This window comes from Pseudopodoces humilis, chromosome 9 (genome assembly GCF_049639895.1).
Source record: "Pseudopodoces humilis isolate 2021_Gansu_Grassland_sample_001 chromosome 9, ASM4963989v1, whole genome shotgun sequence".
In the NCBI taxonomy this organism is placed as follows: Eukaryota; Metazoa; Chordata; class Aves; order Passeriformes; family Paridae; genus Pseudopodoces; species Pseudopodoces humilis.
In genome coordinates, this window is record NC_142208.1 from 1686937 (window position 1) to 1707591 (window position 20655).

At 48.6% G+C, this 20655-nt stretch overlaps 1 protein-coding gene across 1 annotated transcript in view; it reads left to right on the top strand.

Annotated features, from left to right (window-relative positions):
* The first annotated feature begins 5489 nt into the window (after positions 1–5489).
* The window catches only part of COL13A1 (collagen type XIII alpha 1 chain), a 51840-nt gene continuing 36674 nt past the window's right edge, over positions 5490–20655 (top strand). The window contains exons 1-10 of the mRNA XM_088059515.1: positions 5490–5519; positions 6124–6150; positions 7884–7934; positions 11685–11720; positions 13196–13222; positions 13997–14023; positions 15050–15076; positions 15182–15208; positions 15465–15491; positions 17522–17578. Of these exons, the coding sequence (XP_087915641.1) occupies positions 5499–5519; positions 6124–6150; positions 7884–7934; positions 11685–11720; positions 13196–13222; positions 13997–14023; positions 15050–15076; positions 15182–15208; positions 15465–15491; positions 17522–17578 (327 nt within the window). The 5' untranslated portion in view covers positions 5490–5498. The remainder of the gene's footprint in view (positions 5520–6123; positions 6151–7883; positions 7935–11684; positions 11721–13195; positions 13223–13996; positions 14024–15049; positions 15077–15181; positions 15209–15464; positions 15492–17521; positions 17579–20655) is intronic.

Sequence of the window (20655 nt, forward strand, 5' to 3'; positions counted from 1 at the left end):
GCATGGTCTTCCCAACACAGGGCTTGGGCAGGGCTGTCAGAGGCTGCCCTGCACTCACTGCAGGTGGTTATTAGCAGCTGCTAATCGGGATACCTTAATGAACAAGCAGGGAGCTGGTGAAAGTGTATCAGCAAATGGGAGCAGCCTGAGGATTAAGCCCAAAAGAGGGTGCAATGTTTTTTTTTTTCTAGCTCTTCTTGTTAGGATTTATTGCATTTAAAAATTAATTTTTGTTTATTTTTCTTCTCTCTTTCAGGTCCGCCTGTAAGTACCAAACCTCTATGGTTTTAGAAGCTGCTGACGCAGAGTCTGTGGGGCATGAACTCGCAGCCTCCTGTCTGTGGTGTCTGGTGTGGTAGCCACCTTTACAGTCCTGGCAGCCTGGGCTATCCCAAACAGCAAGTACTGTGGGAGCTCAGGGCTGGATTGGGGTGGGATTGCTCTTGGGCTGCAGCTCAGCCTCTGAGGGGGAGCTGGAGGGATGGGGACATGGCAGACTGATGTGGTGCTGCAGAGATCCGCGTGTTACCAGTTGGCTCCACAGCCTCTGGGGGAACTGGCTGTATTCCCTTCACATGCATGGGATGCCACGTGCTGAATGAGATGTGTTTGCAGAAAAGGGAAAGACAGATCACAAACACATGAGGAGCTGAGCTGGAGGGACTTGCTCCCTGCTACTCACCCGGGCTGGCTGAACTGCCGGCCCTTCAAGTATAGCTGCGCAGCTATCAATTTCAGAGGAAAAATTGTGTTGACAGCTTCCTTTTCAAATGTTAGCTAATGTAAAACCTCAGTGCAGACAATTTAGGCTTCAGGAAAATAGCTAGGTTATTGCAGAAATTTTCTTGCAGCTATTACGAGACCCACAGTGAACCAGAAGCAGCCGTGCAAGGACTGAAGGCATGTATCGATAGCGCTCAGGATTATAAAGAAACGCTGCATTGTCTCTAGCAGGGTCCTTCCAGAGGAAATGGTTTATATTCCTGTACAATAGAGGGACTATTCAGGGTTTCTGTGAAGGAACATGAGAAGTTAAACATACGGTAGTCATCTTTTGTCTGTTCACGCAAAAATGCCTTAAACAGTTTGCAGATGACGTTCTGAGCAGTAGTTGCTGCACAATCTATTTTCTTTCCCCTTTCATCAGGCTGAAATGCTATAGACTGAACTCCCACAGATATACGAGCACAGACCTGTTTAATGACAGCAATCTTCCAGAAAGTTGCACCTTCTAGGCCAAAAGGTCTGAAAGCATTTCACAGCTGGAAACCCTGATCCACACAAAACTTCGGCGATAGCTTATCCCAGGGGCTTTCAGGGCTGGCCACTGAAGTGGATGTATTTCAGCATCAGCTGTGGCTTTTTGGGAGGAGAGCATGACTCCTCAGGCATCTGCAACTGGAGTCCCTCCATGGCTGTCACTTCACTGGGCAGCCTGTAGGTTGGCATAAAGGGGTGAGGTGGGCACAAAATTGGTAGTGGTGCTGGCATTCCTATTATTGCTGTGAGAAATTAGAGAGGAATCACTTTTGATAGACACAGTTCTCTTCTAGAGAGCAGTCAGTGCCTTTGTGGGATGAGGAAGAATACACACGCTCCGGGCTTCCTCTGCAGCAATAAGGGTTAGAAACCTAATATTGTAATGGGAGATTGAAGCCTGGCAGAAGCACATGGGACCACCAGAGAAGTGCTGACATTATATGCTACCGTATCCTGGCTTGTTGCGACCCCTGAACCTGTCTCTGCAAGCAGACTTCTAGGACAGGATGTGAGGAATGCTACAGCCAATGGAAATAACAAGAGGAAGTTGGGCAGACTGAGTGTTCTTAGCCAAAGTGGAATTTGTCTTGGACTAGTAGGACCCTCATCTCATTCAGGACCTCTTGATTTCTGATCAGCTGGTGAGTGAGATCAGCTCAGTCACTGTGAGCAAAAGTTCACCTCTGAAGAGCTGAGTCCTACATATCACCATAGGAAGTATTCCCCCACCCCTTTGTATTTCTCATGATTGAAATGGAAATGGTTTTATGAGCAGCAGCCTGAGCTTCTGCCTGGCTGATTGTCATACACATTGTTCTGGATAGTGACCCCATAGCAATGACCACCCCACATCTCCCTCCCCTTTTTGTTTCCCAGCTTGCAAAAGAGCCAACACACTGTGTGACAGGGCTTAGCTCCCAGTGCTGGCTTTGGCTTGGTGTTGGTGTGGAGATGGGCAGAAATACTCATTAGAAGTGCACTAAGTGCACTAAGCCCTGCTTGCAGTCTAGGACAACACGGACAAAATCCAGGGAAATGGATGAGCAACGCCACAGCAGTAAAAAGGAACTCCATGTTCTTCTCTTGCCCAGCCAACACTTCCAGCCTTACTCCTGAAGTCAGTCAAGGCTTTGGTGAAGGCAAGGGCAACCCGCAGTCATGTAAGATATTTGATGAGATTGGGACTAAAAGGGGTGAAGGAAGGAAGGAAGTGATGAAATCGTGCAATAGTCCTTTTGCTGTCTGGACCACATCCGAAGCAAATGATCCTCTCACGGACATTTTCTCTCCCATTTCTGATCATGCAACATTTCTGTGGCAACTGCAGCAATTCCATACATGAAAAAATAATATTTAGCAGATGGAAACTAAGGAAGAAAGTCAAAGCCCTGTAATTAGCTTGTTCTCCGTGGACTTGCAGATACCTTCAGAGCTCGTGTGGAGAGCTGTGGGTAAAGTCGTGCCAAAAGGAGAGAAAACTTCACAAGCAGGAGATTAAGAAACCAAAGCAATCAGAACTGATGGTCAAGGAGTCATGGAGAGTTTTTTTAACCATTCTGTTTCCTAAACCCTTCCATGTGATTCCATGTCTTTATTAAGCCCTCCCTTCGGAGTTCAAGGCTAGCTTTTGCTGTTTAGGTGCATTTTGTTCCATGGCCTCACAGAAAGGCCACAGCTCCTGGTAAACACTTCATTATTTCTGTTTCATCCCCCCATTCTTTCTGTCTGGCAGTACTTTGATCAGGAGGCCCCCAGCATTCATAAGGTGGTAGAAAGTAGACTTGCATAAAAAACGTGACGTGGAATAGAGTATTCCAAACGGGACACGGCCCATACAGAGTAGGGCCCACAGGAGCTTTGGAGGTCCAAACTTAAAGGGTAGCATAATCCTCATGGACCCTGCTGTGTGTGGAAAACGCTACTTTTGAAGATGTCTTTCAGAGTCTGAAGAGGCAAAGTGTTCAGTGTTCTCACTGATGGGATTTGCTAGTTGCAGCAGGATTTAGAAGGCCTGAGTCACCCTGGGACAAATGCAAAAATCCATAATAACAATATCTGCATCTGAGTTAGTCATGACTGAGGAAGGAGCGTGGGTTTTGGAATTCCAGCGGCATGATTTCCTGGTGATGGTTCCCTGCTCCCCAGGCTCACCTGGAGACTGCACGAGCCCTAACAGGCAGTTTCCCAGTGAAGGAAATGTAAACTGTGCTGCTGGCTCTCCCCTGACTCAGGACAGAGGCTGCTGGTTGCTTTTCACGCTCTTTTAACTCTGATGTGGGAGCTGCAGGCAGCTTTTCATGACTTAGAAACCAACCTACACGGTATCATCCACCCACGAGAGCTCTTTCCTGGCTCCCTGTCACAGACAACCTTTCCTTATAAACATCTGGCATTTATTGGCCGCCCTACTGGGAGCTCCCTCTTGCTGTTATTGCTTGGAGGGCTGTAACTCTGCACAGTCACATACCAGACACGGGGCCGTCATTTACCGCTCCAGGTACTCACGGGAGACCCGACACAGCTCAGCCCTGACCTTGGGCTCTTCCTGCTCAGGCACCAGCCGCAGCAGAGACAGAAGAAGCAAATTCAGCTTGTACCTCAGAAACCATGAGGGAAAACAGCCTGGGCTCGGCTCTGGAGGAAAGCAGCATTAAGGGACTAAAAGCAGAGGAAAGCTCAGCATTATGTCTTCCAGCAGCCACAAAGTAATCCCAGGGCCAGATGCCCTGAGAGCTCCACTCACTGCTGGCACACAGAGATAGGCAAATATTAGCAGGAGTGAGAACCCACCTAAAACCCTAGAAGAAAGCAGTTTCCCATAATATAGCCTCAACAAAACTTAAAATCAAGCAGCTGTTCAGGGTTTCATCCATCTGAAAGGGGTGCTTTTGCAAAGTGTATATGGCTCTTCAATTTATCGTGACATGTGCTGTGTGGAAAGGGATGCCCCCCATACTGAACAGCCTCCCCAGCTCTGCAGAAGGAAGTGGCTAAACTTCCACCAGGCTATGGTTTGATCCCAAGCAATAATGTTTGAGTTTGGGATACACAGCTTTTGTGTACACCCAGAAGAACAAACAGAGCTAAGTGCCTTCCCCTTCCAGAGATTTCAGATTATGCTCACACGCGCTGGGACTGAACGCCTGGGGAGGCACGGAGAGGTGGCACCAATGGGGCTGATGTCTCCAGCTGCAGAAACCAGAAAACCAGGTTTATGTCTACAGACACAGTCAGCCAGGGGCAGGAACATTCTGTTTTACATAAGGAAACCCCAAACATCGCTGGAAAGACAACTGAGGGATTATTATCACGTCATTTTTGCAAAATATAGAGCAAAAGCTACATGACTGCTGAAGCCATAATCATCAAGATCCTTTAGCAATGAGCTGCTGTCTTCCAGATCTGCACAGCCTTCAGTTTTGGAGACCAAGAATGCAGAGGGGGTAATTTTATTTTTTTTTTTAAATTGCATAGTACAATTTAACTGTAAGAGGCAGCCAACTGCCTTGTAGGTAAGTGGGTGAAGAGAATTGTCACTGGCCCTGTGTTCGTGTGTTTACGAGGCTCTGTCCAGTGTCACCTGACCCAAAGTCATTCCCAAAACCACTGTTAGGATCACTCACATGCTGACAATGCACTGGGAAGTATCTCAAAGGGGTAGAGGATGCTGAAAACAGCTGCTCGTATGTCTTCTTCCAGACGTGCTTTTTCCTGTGTCAGCTTGTGTTCTCACAGTTTTCTCTTACTTCTGGACAGGACAGTATTTTCAAGTCTAAGAGAATTGTGTTTTAAAGTGATAACTCTATAAATAAATAGCTAACACCCAGATGACTTTGGTCAAGAAAGAGAAAAACGTGACAGTTGGCCGCTGCAGGAAGCCAGTTCCCAGGACCTGGATTTTATGAAGTGTTGGAAATAGGGATTGTACTTTGTTTGACTGGAGACTCCTGTCCTCCTTTTGCTGCTTAAATTGCTGCATGTAATTTCTGTTGTGAGATGTGTGGGTTTGTCATATGTGGAAATGAACTTGTGGCTCACGCATTCTAGAGACCCGTTCAGGCACATGCAAACACTCTTTACTCTTTAACTTTCTCTCCCTCTCAAAACCCCTGGACACTTGGGCCACAGTGTGAAGCTGCTGCTATGGCTTAGTTCAGTTGTGCTGTTTTATAACCTTGCTTTTGGCCAGTTACCAATTCCCTTAATTTTGCCTTAATTGCCAGGGAGACAAAGGTGCGATGGGAATCCCTGGGCGGCCGGTAAGTCAAACCCTCTTTTTTGTGTGTCTTACCTTTCCCATCCTCTTCCAACCCCCAGGATTTGGGGGTGGGGGAGGGTGGCTTCCAGAATAATCCTTGTCAGTTCAGGCAAAACTACTCTCCCTGAGCCCCACACCTGAGGGGTTCAGTTTCAGAGCCACATACATCCTGGGGAGGTGTTTCCATTTCACCTGCTGTACTATCCAGGCCCTCCTCTGTTTCAGTATCCCTCTGTTTGGGCGTCTCCCGCTGCCACCCCGTGCGCCAGCTGGGCTTGCTAACCCTGGGTTTCCTAACACGCACCCCTGCTTGCCACTGGCAGCTGCCCCTTCCAAATAACTCTGCCCTGAGCAAAGGGGACCATCCCCTGCCTGGCTGAGTGCTGTATTTTGGAGCTGCTCCTTGCTCGGGCAGCCCTGGGCGAGGATGGGGAAGAGGACTGGGGCAGGAGCTGAGGCCACCCTGCTCACCCCAGCCCCATAGCCAGGGTTGTGGGGCGGGAGGGTGTGCCTTTGCCGCTGATGCCTGTGTTTGTCTCTCTCTCCCTTTCTCTCTCTTCCCTGCACCCTCTTGCATGTGGCTGTGACGGCTGCCACTGAACCAGGGACTAAAAGGGCAATCCGGAGAGAAGGTGAGTCAGCCCCTTGTAGCCTGTAGCACCCCCAAACTGTCCTCTTTTAGGGCCAGCCCAAGCTCCCCCGTCACAGTCATGGCCACTGCAGCCAGCTTTGGGCTTCCACACCCCCTGGGCTGCCCCATCTTCCGTGTCAGTGCAAGTATATTTCCCAAATTCCTTCCAGGCCAGTCAGCTTCCAAAGATGCTGTGTTTCTTGTTTATGACAATTTACTAACAGCATAAGAGCCAGTGGGCACATAAAGGGCTTCCCTCAAGCCTTCCTGAATTTTAACCATTGACTTTCTCCCCCTTGGGCAGCTCTGTTTGCCCCAGCCGACCTGCAGCTCCCCTCTGCCTCCCAGGTTCACCTGATCCCTGGTGCAGGTGGGAGCAGGGAATAAAAGTGGCATGGCACGCTCCTATTTCTGACACAGTGGGACTTCTTCCTCCTGAGGAAAGCTGATGGGTGTAGTTGAAGTCTGTGGGACACCATCTCACAGACTGTTTGCCGTGCAGTGAGTTGCAATTTGTACCCACAAAGAAGTGCTGGTTGACAAAGCGATCCTACTGCTGGCCCCCGTTTTGAAGTGTTTGCCATTTCACTGTTAGCATGTTTTCCCCAGAGCTGTGAGTACTTCCCACCTGTGAGAGCAGGGAAATGGAGGTGTTTGGGATTTGTGAATAACTGAATAACAATGTGTAGAAATTAAGAAAGGTATGGATATTTACCTGGCAAGGAGGGTCATCTATGCAGTAACATGACAGACCTGTTTGATCTTCTTCATAACAGATAGAGAGAAAACCACGAGAAGGAAGGGTAAAGTAGGATAGATTCTTCATCCTTGCCTTCACTGTTTGCTCATTGGAGCCAACCAGGTTTATCCAAGAGACCAGAATTTCCCACCTGAGCCATTCTGCTTTTTTTTCTCTGCTTATCCTTGCATTTGTTTCTGGCCAGAGCGTTCATGAGGGGACGGCAGATAGATACAAACAATCAATGGAAAAAAATCACTCCTAATTGCCCCTGCTTCCCCAAAGCCCTCCATGAGAGCCTTAAGTCTTTGGCAGTCCACAGCTTTGTTCTGTGGAGTGCTTTGCTTTCTTGCAGGCTGCTTGGACAGGATGCTCTGTCCCAGAGCTCCTCAGCCCTGGGCACTTCTGGAGCTGCCTCTCAGGAATACACTGTTTCCAGAGAGAGTGACATGTCCTGCCCATCACACGCTGTGGGTGGCTTGGAGTTGGAGAGGCAGCTGTTCCCTTTTCCAGCAAGCACTTTGCTTTGTTTTCATCCACATCTCAACTGCATTTGAGAAGTATACAAGTGAGGCATTTCTGGAGGCAACCAAATCAGCTGCCTGTAGCTCCCATTTCCCTGGAGCCCAGTACATCCCTCTTTTTCTTTCTTCTGCAGGACATAATCCTCCTGGAACTTGCAGGAAGGAAACAGAAAGGGTTTCAGGTCATCTTTCACACTTGCAATGAGGCAGAACTTCTGTTTCGCCAGAAAGTGTTTTATGTGTTTATACTTCTCCTTGCTGTGCAGCTTCCATTTTCTGGCACATCTGAGCAGCTCTCAAGGACATCTTTTCTCCCAGATTGTCAGGCAGGAGCTGGGGGAGGCCAGAACAACCCTGAAGATCTCACACCTAAGGCACCCTCATTTAACCCCAGTGTTGACAGGAATAAAGTTGTCTTTGTGTTCTGCTCTCCTGTTCTCACCCCTTTTCCTCTGCCTTGTCTCTCTGCAGGGTGCTCCAGGAGAAGCTGGCATGTCTATCATCGGGCCCCGCGGTCCACCCGTAAGTGGCTTTTCTCTCTATTTTTGTCTGATGCAGGATGTGGGCAAGTTACTGGGAAAGACTTAGGAGGGGCATTAAGACTGAGCATCAGCTGGAAAGAGCAAAAGCCCTGTATAATGTGGTTCCTTTGCTGAGCCAGCCTTCGTTTTATACTGCTATTATATACTATATATACTGAAATGATAGCTCATATTTCAGAACAAATGAGGAAGCCTTCCCTTGGCAAGGAAACCGAATTACTCCATTTAAAAGGAAGAAGCATATTTCCTTTTTGCAACAGGGCTGCTATCACTTTTGGAGAAAATTTGCCCTTTGCCTGGCTGATTTCAGCCTTTGGTTTAATCAGCAGGGAACAAGTCCCCTGATTTTACTGAAGAGCAGGATCAAAGCTAAGCCAGTGACTGGGGAGCTCACAAAGACAAAGGGTAGTTCAGAGGTCTTTTGTCATGTGCCCAAAATCTTGGAAGCTCTGTCAGCGTGGTTACCGCTTATCAGCTGAGAAAAGGCAGGATTTTTCACCCTCTTCCAGTAAAAGTGTCTCTGCAAGGTGCAACGAGTCAGCCAGACAAAACTTTTTACAAAGACAGGGTCATAAAAAAAAAAGACCAAGATGAAGGATTGGAATGTTCTCGTGCCCTAAATGCTGGATGCTCCCCAAATGCTGGATGCTTCTTGCACTGCGGTGCAGCCATCAAGCCTCTGCTTTTGTGTGGGTGCAGCCAGACCTCTCCACTCCATCTCTGCACAGCCTCCACCGGAGATTTCCATGAAAAAAGACCTGGAGATTCAATTCTCCCCCTCCCAGCGGGCACTTCCGATTTTGATTAACCTGTGAAGAGCACCGTCCTTGACCTGCAGAGAGGATGGGCTGCTGGCAGCCTTTGTTTCACCACGGAGGTCAAGTGAGAGAGACCTAGGCACTGCGAACACTTGGCTACATCTGGCTTTCCAATTAACTTCCCAAAAGCCCTATGACAAGTGTTCCTAATAAAAAACAGCTTTGCCGGTCCCCAGACCCACCTGCCGGGGATGCTGGAGTTTGAGAAGCGACAGAACCAAAGCCCAGGACCCAAATGGGTCTCCCCAAATGTTTTATGCCTGGCAGATGGTCCCTGGCCACGTGTCCAGGCAAGGAAGAAGGGCTGGCAAGTCTCTGAGCAAGGTCTGAGCAAGACCACCCTGCTCCACAAACAGCAGATTTTGGAGGGTAAGTGCCCTGTTGCTATTTCTCACAAGCTCTTGCTCTCAGCCTTGTGAACAGTGTAATTATAGTAATCGGAGAGAAAAGCTGTCAGCTCCTGTCCGAGTAGGTCCTGCAAAGGGGACAGTTTTCTTGAAGGATACATGCCTGGGCTGCAGGACAATTTTATCTGCTTTGGTGCTGCTGTGTTTGCTGCTGTTTGGGAAAGTGCAGAACACTTTTTGCATCTTTAAAGCAGCAGTAAAATTAGATGGCAAATGGTATCTAAAGTGGGGTTTTGCCTACACCAATCAGAGCTCTGAGCTGCCAGGACTGGCCCAACTCCACACTTTCCCCCTGCAAAGCCTACTGTGAAGACGATCCAGTTTCCTGGGGAGCTGGTGATAGGTCAAAAGGATGGCTGAGCACTGAAGACAAACACGGAAACCCTGGCCAAGGGGCCACTCGGAAAGATGTGGGATGACAAATAGTTTCCAGATTTTTGTTGGGAGGTTAAAGTTTTTGCTTGAGCTCGGAGCTGCTTAACTGCCGGCCAGAGAGGGACAGTGCGCCGATAGTGGCAGAAACAGACGGTCTCCATGATTTGGCAGCCCCCAGGATTACATACTTCATACAATCAACATTTTAAAAAGGAGACAAGGAAAACCAGCCACCCAACAAAAACAGTCTCTTGGAATCGCTCGCTGCTGAACTGTTGTCTTGGCGTGATACCGTGCAAATCATTCTGCTGTCCTCCAAGGAGAAAGAGGCAACAGTCTGTAGTCTACAGAGGAAGCCAAATTGCACCATTTCCAGCTTTTCCCCCTAATTCTTTTTTTAGCACTTTTTGTCAGGGAGGTGTCCAACAGGGAACCAAAATTAATGAATTCTGGCTAGGCTCTTCTTGCTTCTTGCCTTTTCAGAAGCCAGCGGTGGACAGATCCTTTAATTTATAGCCTATCTTCCCTTCTGGTCACTGGCCAACAGGGCCAGGTGGTTTTGTGTGTATCTTGCGAAGCAAAGCTGACCAAGTTCAACTTTGCAGAGCTAAAGAAACAGTGCAAATGTGATTAGGTCCTGCTAGCATTGTGTACAAAACCAGAACTCTTCAGTGTTCTTCAGTGATGTGAGGGATTTTGTGGTGGGGGCATCCCTCAAACCCTGCAAAGAGGCTATTTGGGCCCATCTTCTGCAGGGCTAAACCTTCAACTGAGTCTCTCTGCAGACAGAGGGTGGTTGGAGATGTCAGCTGAAGGTGAAGGTTTTCCCTATCAGTGTAGCTCTGAGGTCTCCCAAAGGATTGTCATTGCTTCACTGTGGCAAACCTCAACCTCCCAGCCCAGGAGGCCCATCCCCTCCTTCCCCTTCCCTTCCCTCAGTGCCAGATGGGATCACTGTAGTTAAGGCAGAGATGCACCCTGTTTGTGCCCAGCTCTTTCCTAGGAAACCCCTGTGGAACTCCAACAGTCATGGTAGTTCAAATGGCTGAAGAAAGCATTTGATTCCCCAAAATCAGAGAACACATAAGGAAGCTGGGCACTTTTGTGTCACAGCACAGCATTCAGGGTAGACAAGATGCCACAGTGGTCACCTGATGAGCATGGCACAGGATTTATCCGGGTGTTTCTATCTCCATGAGTGTGCTTCAAGATCTGCTGAAGTCTTGGCCAAATGGACCATGTGCTTCCAGACCTGGCTCATGCTTTTTTTGGGAAACAGACTGCAAAATCCTTAAGTGAAGTGGTATCTTTCTTGGATACCAACAAAGCTACGGTAACTGTGACCCAGGATGTCACAAAAATTGAAGAACTACATAAAATTAACAGCCAGGACATTTTCTCTTTTTTTGGTGTTCTTAAGTAGGGGATGAAGAAGCTTCCAAACACATCCCAAGCCAGTGTTTGCTGTACCTGATCCCAAACTGGTAGCCATAGCCAGGAAGGGGTGGGGGGAAAAGTCTTGGTGCTCACGTTCCTCTCATCACACAGCCTAACTCTCTGTCTTAGCTCTCAGAGGATAAAAAAGCCCAAACAAAACAGAAGAGAGAGAGAGAGAGAAAAAAAAAAAATCATCTCCAGAATTATTTGTGAGGAAAATAAATGACCTAGGACACAAGGTGAGGGGAGGAGGAGGAGAGTGATGGTTGTATTTAGACAGCAGTGACCTGCAAGACTTGTCTTGCACAGAACAGCACCCTGCATTAAACATCTCAGGTTTATGGCAGCAAGAATTGCCATAAAATGAGCTCAGCCTCTGGAATATACTCCAAAAGCCTAACATATGGGCTAGGGAGACCCATTTAATTAATGTAGAAACTTCAAGGAAACTGCTTGCAATCCAAACTGGAGCTGCTCCAGCATTTTCTTGGCCCTGTACAAATTGGAGTGGGGATGAGAGATTTCCCCTCCCTCCCAAGACACTTTCCCCTTGGAGGGGAATTGGGTATCTCTTCAGAGAGTTGTAGGATAATTGGTCAGAGGCTGGAGGAAGGGCTCTGTAGAGAGAACTTAGGATCCATCAAAATTCATTTCAGTTCCTCTAAACTGCTGTCTCTGTTTCATCCTTCCCAGGGACAGCCTGGAACAAGAGGTTTTCCTGGATTCCCGGTAAGTGTAACTCTTAATTTATGAGGTACGGATGTGTGATATTACTAGGAAGCCTCATAAGTGCTTGCTGTATCTCATCGTTTCTTCCTGAAACCAATGGCCTGATCTGATATCACTGGAAAAAGCAATTTTTTCTTCATTTGTTTTTCTGCTTTTTTTTTTTTTTTTTTTCTTTTCTTTAAAATGATATTTAGGGAGAAAATAAAAACCAAACCAAACCACACAACTCTGAAAGGAAATTAATTTTTAAAAAAAGCCCCAAGTGTTAAAATAACATAGTTAAAGCCAGATCTGTTCAGTGAAATACAACCATCCTAAGAAATACCCCTACCTCATACAAAGAAAACAACCCCTAGGTAGGGGAAATTCCAATTTTAATGGAGCTTTTAGGTGATATTCTGATAGAACAAGTGCATGGGATCCAAAAAGGACCCTGCCTGTTGAGGGTCAGCTGGGGACTGTGCTTGGCTGCACACCCTGGTCAGGCCAAAGGGAAAGGACCTAAGACACAAGGAGGAATTCTTCTCCAGCACAGTTGCAAGGGAACAGAGATTATACCCAGGAGAGGACAAAGCAAATTTCATTTCAATCCTACAGTTGCTGGCAGCACTCTCTGAAGCACTGAGGCTGCTGAAGAACTCAAACAGTTGCTATTTATTCATATGCATTTACCCTAGACAACTAGGAAGCCTGAGGCAAACACAAACACCCCCCACAAACGTCCCTGCTCCCGCCAGGCAGCTCAGCTGCTGCTCTGGGATGCTGGATGTGCCAGAGCCGGTCTGCGGGGGAGACTCTCACGCCTGGAAAACGGGAGGAATTGGCAGCCTCTGAGCTGTCTGAGCAGGCTCCACAGCTCTGCCCGTTGTGAAAAGGGGGCTGTGAGCTGCCCCTGGGCTGAGGAGAAGCAGATCTCTCCAGGCCCTTGTGGTCTTTGGCTTTTGGAGGAGCAGAAAACAAATTGGCCCACATGAGAAAGTGCTGGGTGGGACAGCTCTGCGGGGCCTGTTTCTCATCAAACAGTACCTTCAGCATGTGCTGAGCTGTATGTCACCTCTTCCCTGGGACACTTTTATTATTCTATCATTTGCAAAAATTCCTCTTCCCCCAAAGCTGGGTGCCCTTTTAAATCAAAGTCTCGAGAAAAATGCTGATGTTCAACTAGTTTACCAAACACTGGGAAATTTAAAATTCTGAGATTTTATTTTTTGTAAATTGCCTGTGAATCCCTCCTTGCTTCTATTCCTGTGTCCAGCATTGCTGCTGAAATGTGCTGACAGCGAGCAGGTGCCTGCTGAAGCAGTCTGAAATCTGGGCTGGTACTCTGTGGGCCAGGGATCTGCCAGGACAGGGAGGGCAGGGAGTCACCTCATGTCACCCCAGCCCATGCAGTCTCACATCCTGGGGCAGATGGACAGACACCCCGGGGCAAGCATTTCTCATCATTTTTCCTCGTTTTTCTTCTTTTATTTCAGGGCCCTATTGGCTTGGATGGCAAACCGGTAAGCAAAGAACTTCTCTGCAGGCTTCCTGCCCTGCCTCCTGCTAGGTCCCACTGTGCTGCCAGCCCGTGTCTTACACCCCATCTTTTAGGGGGATTATTTTGCAATGCCATGCACATGCATGGATTAAAAGAAAATTAGGAGGTTGGCAGGCAGGAGGATGCCACAGATGCCTTGGGAGAGATGCAGGAGTCAGGAGATTAAGGAAGGCACAGCATGGCCTATTCCTTTCTAGGTAAATCTGTAAAATAGCTGTTCACAAGTGCAGCAGCCTGGCTGCTGCAGGGAAAGCCTTAGCAGGCACTCCCACCCAGCATCAGACAGGCAGAGCAGATCCCTGAGGTATCAGCCCTCTGCCTTGCTGCTGTGCTGAGAAGAGCTACAGTACAGAAGGGAAGGATGCTAAAGAACTCTGTGAGGCCTCCATGCTGTCCTTAGAGATTTGCAGTAGAAGCCCAAGTTCTTCCCATCCTTCAGAGAGCTGAGAGCAAATGAGCTACTTCTCTCTGAACCCCATGGACATGAGACCTATAGTTCCATGCAGCAGCCATGTGGCCAGGTTCCCCACCACACTCCTCCAGTGCTGGAACACACCTCTGGCTTCTCATTTCCTGCAGCAGGACCCTGTTTTTGCCATGAACTTCACCCCCAAGAGAGATGCAGCTTTCTTGTTCTGCTCTGGGGACACACACTTCACTCAGCAGAGGCTGTTAGATCAAGATCATCGAGAGTCTGCAGTGGCCAAAGCTGATGTGTGTTTCCTTTCTTTTTCAGGGCCATCCTGGACAGAAGGGAGAGATGGTAAAAATACATATATTTGTCTGTGGGTGATGGGTTGGTTTGCAATGATGTTGTGCCTCAGCTGGAAACAAGCTCATGGGCAGGGTAGCAATCTTAGCTCAGCTGATGCACTAGCTGCATCCCTAATTCTGTAACTGCATAATAGCAGTGCCGGGATGCATGCCTGTAATTTTTGCATTATGGCTATCACATTCATCATGTCACAGCAGCAACTCTCTAGTTAGGCATGGGATGTGTTTTCCTTGCAGTTAGCAATTATGTTCTTTAAATATATTCTGGGAGCTGACATTTTTCGTGGTTGGCCTCATAGGACAAGTAAAAGTTGATGGAAAGATTTCTGAAAACCCATCTGGCAGCTTTCAACTTATCTAACAACAACCACAAAAAGCATATTTTTTGTATTAAATGTGGTCCCCCCCCCACCCCCTTGAAGCTCTGTTTCATATGTGCATCATACAAAAACGCTTTGGGTTGAAAATGGTAAACTTAGACTGCACTTTATGGAAGCCCAGTGCTGTCTTGTTCCTCTTGACATCTCTGATGATGAAATCCCAAATATGAGTATGTCAAGAGAGAGGCTCTGTAGGCCTCCTTCACTAAAGTGTTGAATGTTTTCTTCTGCTAATTCTGTAATTCTGTTTTTTGGGCCTGAGTGTCAGTGTAGCCCTCTGGCAAGCACATGTTGAAGATCCCCATCCCCACTCCACTGTTGCTCAATCCTAGCTCAGCCTTCAGTCCTGGCTGCTTCTGGTTCCATCCCAGCGCTGTCAGCTGAGGTCCTGGGAACAATAAGGGTGTGTTTTCCTGATGATTTTTCCCCCTCTCCTTTTAATATTTCTCCCCCGTGGTACAGCCAGAGCATGTGTGCATTTTCACTCCTCCAGAGTAACAAAGGGAACCCAGATCTCTCTTGGGAATTTTCTTCACAGCTGTATTTAAAAGCTCAGTTTTTCGCCTACTCCATACTCTGTCTTTTTGTCACTGTAAATGGAAAACCATCCCATTAAATTCTGTGTTTCTTTAAAGGGTGCTGCAGGTCCCAGGGGACAACCTGTAAGTATCTCATCCCTATCCCATCTCTCCCCTAATCCCTTTCCCCTTGCATTCACTGAACTCCTTCATTTACTGAGGCCTTTTTTGATCACTTTTCTTTTTTAGGGACCCCCAGGACAAAAAGGAGAGAAGGTAATTTCAGTGGGGGCCTTGTTAAAAATTGAAAGAGAGGAAGGGACTTGGTGCTTCTTGATCTGACTGTGGGTGAGGAGTACGAAGAGCAGAGGGCTTAGGGGGTTGGGGACAGGAGGCAGAGTGCAGACTGGCATAACTGCACTGAGTTTGATACAGTCAAAATGATTTACACCTTCTGGATCTGACCCTGCGTGCCTATTTTGGCCGCCTCTGTGGTTTAAACTCTTTCCTTTTTAATCCCCTTCTTTCACAGGGTCAGTGTGCAGAGTACCCGCACAGGGTAAGTCATTAGCGTTATTATCCTCTGTCCCGTGCCTTCCTGCATGTTAATCCTCCTGCGTTTGAATGGCTTTTTGTTGGAAGTAGAGATCGCTTCATTAAGGAGATGCGTCATCTGGGCCCCCAGGGCAGTGCTCGGCTGATTGATGTGTTTCGCAGAAAAGCAGCAGATAAGGTTTTCCAGGAGGGATGTTGGTTCTCCCGTCTGTTCCTGCCCACCGGAGCTGACCCCTAGATAGCCGCTGTCAATTCTGCTTCCTGGAGACCCCCCTGTGCTTTGTGCTGGAGAGGGGAAGGTCCACGTCCTCACCCTAAAACCCAGTGAGACCTGAGGGTTCTGGAGGATTAGAGGTCACCCACCCACCATGCCTTGAGCTGCTGCACTGGCTCCGTGCTGCTTCCACAGCCTCTGCTCGGGTTGTGTGGCCGGGAGCAGCGTGGGGTTTGAAGACCCGGGGTAAACTCTATCCACATTCCTCCCTTTTCCTTCTCCCTCATCCTGGTGTCATCCCTGCACAGAGACGAGGGCAAGGGTTATTGCTCCCTGCCTGAGGGTAACCCTGCACCCCCTGGCCATGGTGCTCTGTCAGGTCCCCAGCCTGCTGGTCCCCATGCTGGTCCCCGAGACTTTCTGCCTGCAAGGAAGAGGCTGAGCAGGAGGGTCGATGCCAGCAACTGTTTAATGAAAGTCAGGATGTTGCCCCACCTGCCCCTTCGTCTTGGCCTGGCCAGCATGTGCTGCAGCCAAGAGTGGAGAGAGAACATCATGGGGTTTGAGGGGATTTAACCAGTTCTAAAAACAACCAGAGTGCTGAAAATCCACTGGAAATGCATTGGAACGACATCATATGAAGTGGCTGGAATTTGTAATCTGGGTGTACAGGGAGACAAGCTTAAGAGCTTTCTGTTTATTTTTGATGGGCCTCTGGATAATCAGCTGGGCTCTGGTCCCGGGCCCGGAGGGAGCAGGGTTGGAGCCTGGGGAGAGAGCTGGGCTGGCAGCAAGGGGAGAAGGGGGCTGTGGGTAAGTGCCAGTCCCCCGTGCAGTAACAGCCGCTCAGCTGTGTTTATTTAGTGAGCCGGATCACTAGATTGTTATGTTAAAAAGAAGCCAACAACACTGGTCACCCAAGCAGTGTCCTGAGTTCCTGTTACAGCCCTTGGCTCTGACTGTCCTCAGCGCTCAAGGTGAAAAGCAGTGGCAGGACCTAAAGCAACTCCACTGGAAAGGGAGCTGGTGCATCCCAGGAAATAGCCTGGGCTCAGGCCTGGGGGCAGAGGCACGCTGGTTTGGTGGGCCAGGGTTGTAGGGTGAGTGATGAGCTGCAGGGCTGTGACAGTGGGAAAGGGGTGGGTACAAAGCCTCACATCCTGGCAGTGTTTTCCTTGCCTCTCATGGAGATACTTTTGGTCTCACGAGGCACCAAGCTCAACATTATAAAAAGCCCATGAGTTGTTCAAGGCTGAGACATGCTCACGGGAAGGGTGACTGTCCTCAGATCAACTCAAGGACAGGCTGTCCTGAACTGCAAGTTCAGGGAGCCAGAGGCACAGACCAGCCAGCAGAGGTGCAGTTCTCTTTCTCCCGGAATGAAAATTAGGATGGGCCTTGTTGCAAAAAGGAGACGCTGCTGACCGAATTGCAATTTATTCTTGCTTTTCTGTTTGACAAGGTTCTTTATCAGATGTTCTGGGTGAGGAAATGAAAACCAGCATCCTGACAACCCGGGGATGTTGTTTCAGTTTTGTTTCATATTTGTTTTCTTAGGAAGGAAATACAAGGTTAGGATATGAGCCTTGGCTCTTGTTGTAGTTTCCTATTTTTTTGTCTGTGTGAGTCTGTGTGGCCTGCGCTGCTGTGAGGGATGAGCCCACACCTTGGGGCTGCCCATTCAGGGTGAGAGGGCCACTCAAGCTGCTGCAAAGTGCCACTCAGGGATCTGGGGGGGACCAGCCATGCTGTGTTTGCTCTCAGAAATGCTGTCTGTGTCACTGACCCCGTTTGTCTGATGTGTGTTCACTGTTCCCCAGGAATACCTAAGTACCACACTTGCAGCCCTGCGCTCTAACCAGATCCTTACGCTGAAGGTTTGTGGGGAGCGGTCTGAAGGGACCCAGTTCTGATGCAAAGGCTCAAGGGTGCAGATCCAATATTGCATGCTTTCTTCTGAAAAAAAATTCCCACTGGAGCACAGAGGGGGCAGGGCAGGAGCTGGGTGGAAGTGCCTTCAGATTTCTTCTCTAAATTTCCCACTTGCACCTGAATCCATTGCAGGGTCTTGTCTTGACTGTTTTCAGGACTGGTTCTCTCCATTGTCATCCTTTCCAGCATCCTCCCTCAGCTTCCCTGTAAGCTGTATAATATTTCAGATACCCTTCAGCACTTGAGCAGGCAGGCAGAGCCAGCTTAGCTGGCTCTCCTGAGCTAAGGGACCTCTTGCACTGTCTTTTTGAAAAGGGAGGTTTGCCTGGGGATAAAATCAGCCCAGCTGAATTTCCAGCAGCGCTGCTTTTGGAGTGATAGCTTGTGGCTGTCTGCATCAGTGCATTTGAACACAACCACCTGATCATGATGCTGCAAAATTGGGTTAACACTGCTCTTTGCAACAGGACTGGATCCTTGCTTTCACTGCACACATGAAGAACAATGTTTAAAGGGAATAAAATGTGCTGCTTGGAAGTGTATGTTTTCTGTGGTGGGACACCTGTGGGCACACCTCTGAGATCTGAGCGCACAGCTCACGTGGGGAAATGTCACACATGAGCATGTTTTTGTGCCCAAGCACATAAAGGCTCTCTCACTTCTCCCTGTGTAAATCAAGAGCAGCTTCAATGGAAAACTGATAGGAACAGGAAAGTGGATCAGGCCAGAGCAGCATTCCTGGGCCTGGAGCCGGCATGGTGGGTGCCAGGGTGACAGCAGCATGCGTGCAAGTGGAAACTGGATACAGCAAAAGGATGAACAAATGCTCCTGAGCTTTAGTGCATTTGATTTCTGTGTGTCCGGGTCAGCTTTGTGCCCTGAGGCAGCATTCCTGGCTATAAGCAGTCAGAAGGTGATGATACTGTTGAGCAAGGAAAAACAAAGCACAGGCTGCCAAGGCAATGCCCTGCTTAGGTGTCAGCTCCAAGGCCTGGTTTTCTCCCTTGGCCATGGTGATTGTGTCTGCCAAGTGCAGTGAACCTGGCCAGGACCTCTGTGCTGACCCCAGCTAGCCTTTCTCCACTCCCCTCCACACCTGGAAGGAGGGTGACACCTGGAGATACGCTGCGTTTCTTGTAAGAGAAATAGAAAACTGCACTTGCAAAACTTTGAGGAAATGGTGATTCTGATATTTGCCTGAAATCTGATGATGAGAAGTTAAGAGAAACTTAAGAGAAAAGGAGTCCCATCACTGGGCACCCTAGCAGAGCCAGTGAGGGGATGTTCTTGCAGTGAGCACTTCCTCAGGAGATCAGCAGAGCTGGGTCAAAAATCCCCAGGTTGTATTTCTGAGCAGAGGAAGCTGTGAGAGCTCTGTGAGGTGGGAGCATTGGGGTGGTGAGTGGGCACCCCACGCCTGCCAGGCTGGCACCTGGTGGCTGTGAGCAGCACGGAGGAGCTCAGAGGTCTGCCAGCAGGTACCCGCCCCGCGCCACTCTCATGCCGGGCTCTATTCTCACGGCAATCTCTCTGTTCCCCTCTTCTCTGTTCTCTCCCCTGGCTTCTCTCTGACTCTCGGTGCCCTAATGGCCTCCTTTGCCCTGTGACCTTCTGGTTTGATCTTCTTCAGCTGTTGCCTCTCCTCAATTCAGTGCGCCTGGCTCCACCTCCGGTCATAAAGAGACGCACTTTCCAGGTAGACTTCTCCTTGTTGCCTGTTTCTGAGCTTTTCCCATTAATGCTTGCCATTAATCAGCTTGCTACCTGTCTTTCTTCCCCTACAGAGGGCTTTCCAAGAGTTTCAGGCAGAGCTGAGAGACTTTCTTTAAATCAGAGGAAATCTTTGATGTGATAATGTTGCTAAAAAGAAATGCAGTGAAGCCAGTTTTTTGAACTAATAGAAATGGGCCATGAAGCTGTTCTTGGGGCTGTCGACAAGCAGCCTCCTCCCTTAAGGAGTCAGTTCCTGCATATTCAATCTCCAGAAGAGGTTGGAAGCCTCTTGCTGAAATACATCAAATGTCTGTGAAATTTAACTGAGATGAATGAATAGGCAAACGCTTCTTCTAAGGGCTAGTCTAGTCTGAGGCACTTGGGGAAATGTGTTTAAATAAGCTCTTAGAATGGTTTCATTAAATTGCATTAAATCTTTGTGTAAACACATTTATTTTGGTTTCCAGGGCCATAATTCATGTTTAGTTTATTTTGGGAATGAATTCATAAAGTGAATTACGGACATATGAATAGTGAATAAGAGTGTCCGTAGTCAGAGTTCATGTGGCTTTTAATGAGCCCACTTTACGCTCCCTCATTCCCTCAGTCGGGATTAGCTTGCCTGTGTGGACAAACTGCTGCAATTACCCTGCTGAAGTGTGCTGGGCACTCTCTATGAAATGGCTGGGTTTTGTCACCCTGCTGCCTGTCTAGACAGTTGGATGGTGCAGGGAACTTCAGGATGCAGGAGAGGTGCCTGGTCCTTGCCCAGCGCTGGACAAACCCTGACCTTACCACTTGAGCCCGTGGTTTCAGCTCAGTTTCTATCGATTCAGCATTTGCACCACCAGAGCCCCATGGATTGCGCTGTTTGCCCTTCAAAGTGACAGTCTGGAGAGCCAGGCCAAGGACTGACCTCTTGGGAAGGCTTTGAAAGCTGAAGTTCCTCTCCAGGATGAAGTGGGAAACTTGAATAGCTGCCCTACATCCTGTCATCAGCCAGGGTTGCAAATTCCCTCTGTCTGCAGAGGAAAACTTCACCGGAGAGTTTTGCCATGATCCGTTTTGCCTTTGCCACATTCATTCTCTAAATGCAACGGGGCCTGGTCTGCTCCTCCAGATCTGCCAGCACCAGGCAATTCCAGGAGCCCAGCTTATGAATACTAAGAAAAAAAGTGAGACTGCAAAATGGATGTTAGCACCAGCTCCTGGAAGAGAGGAAAACCCTGCTGCTAGCTCAGAGCACATCAGCAGGAGTGCTTTGCCCAAGGGCTGGGGCTTAGCCGAGGCATGGGCAGAGTGGGGTCCT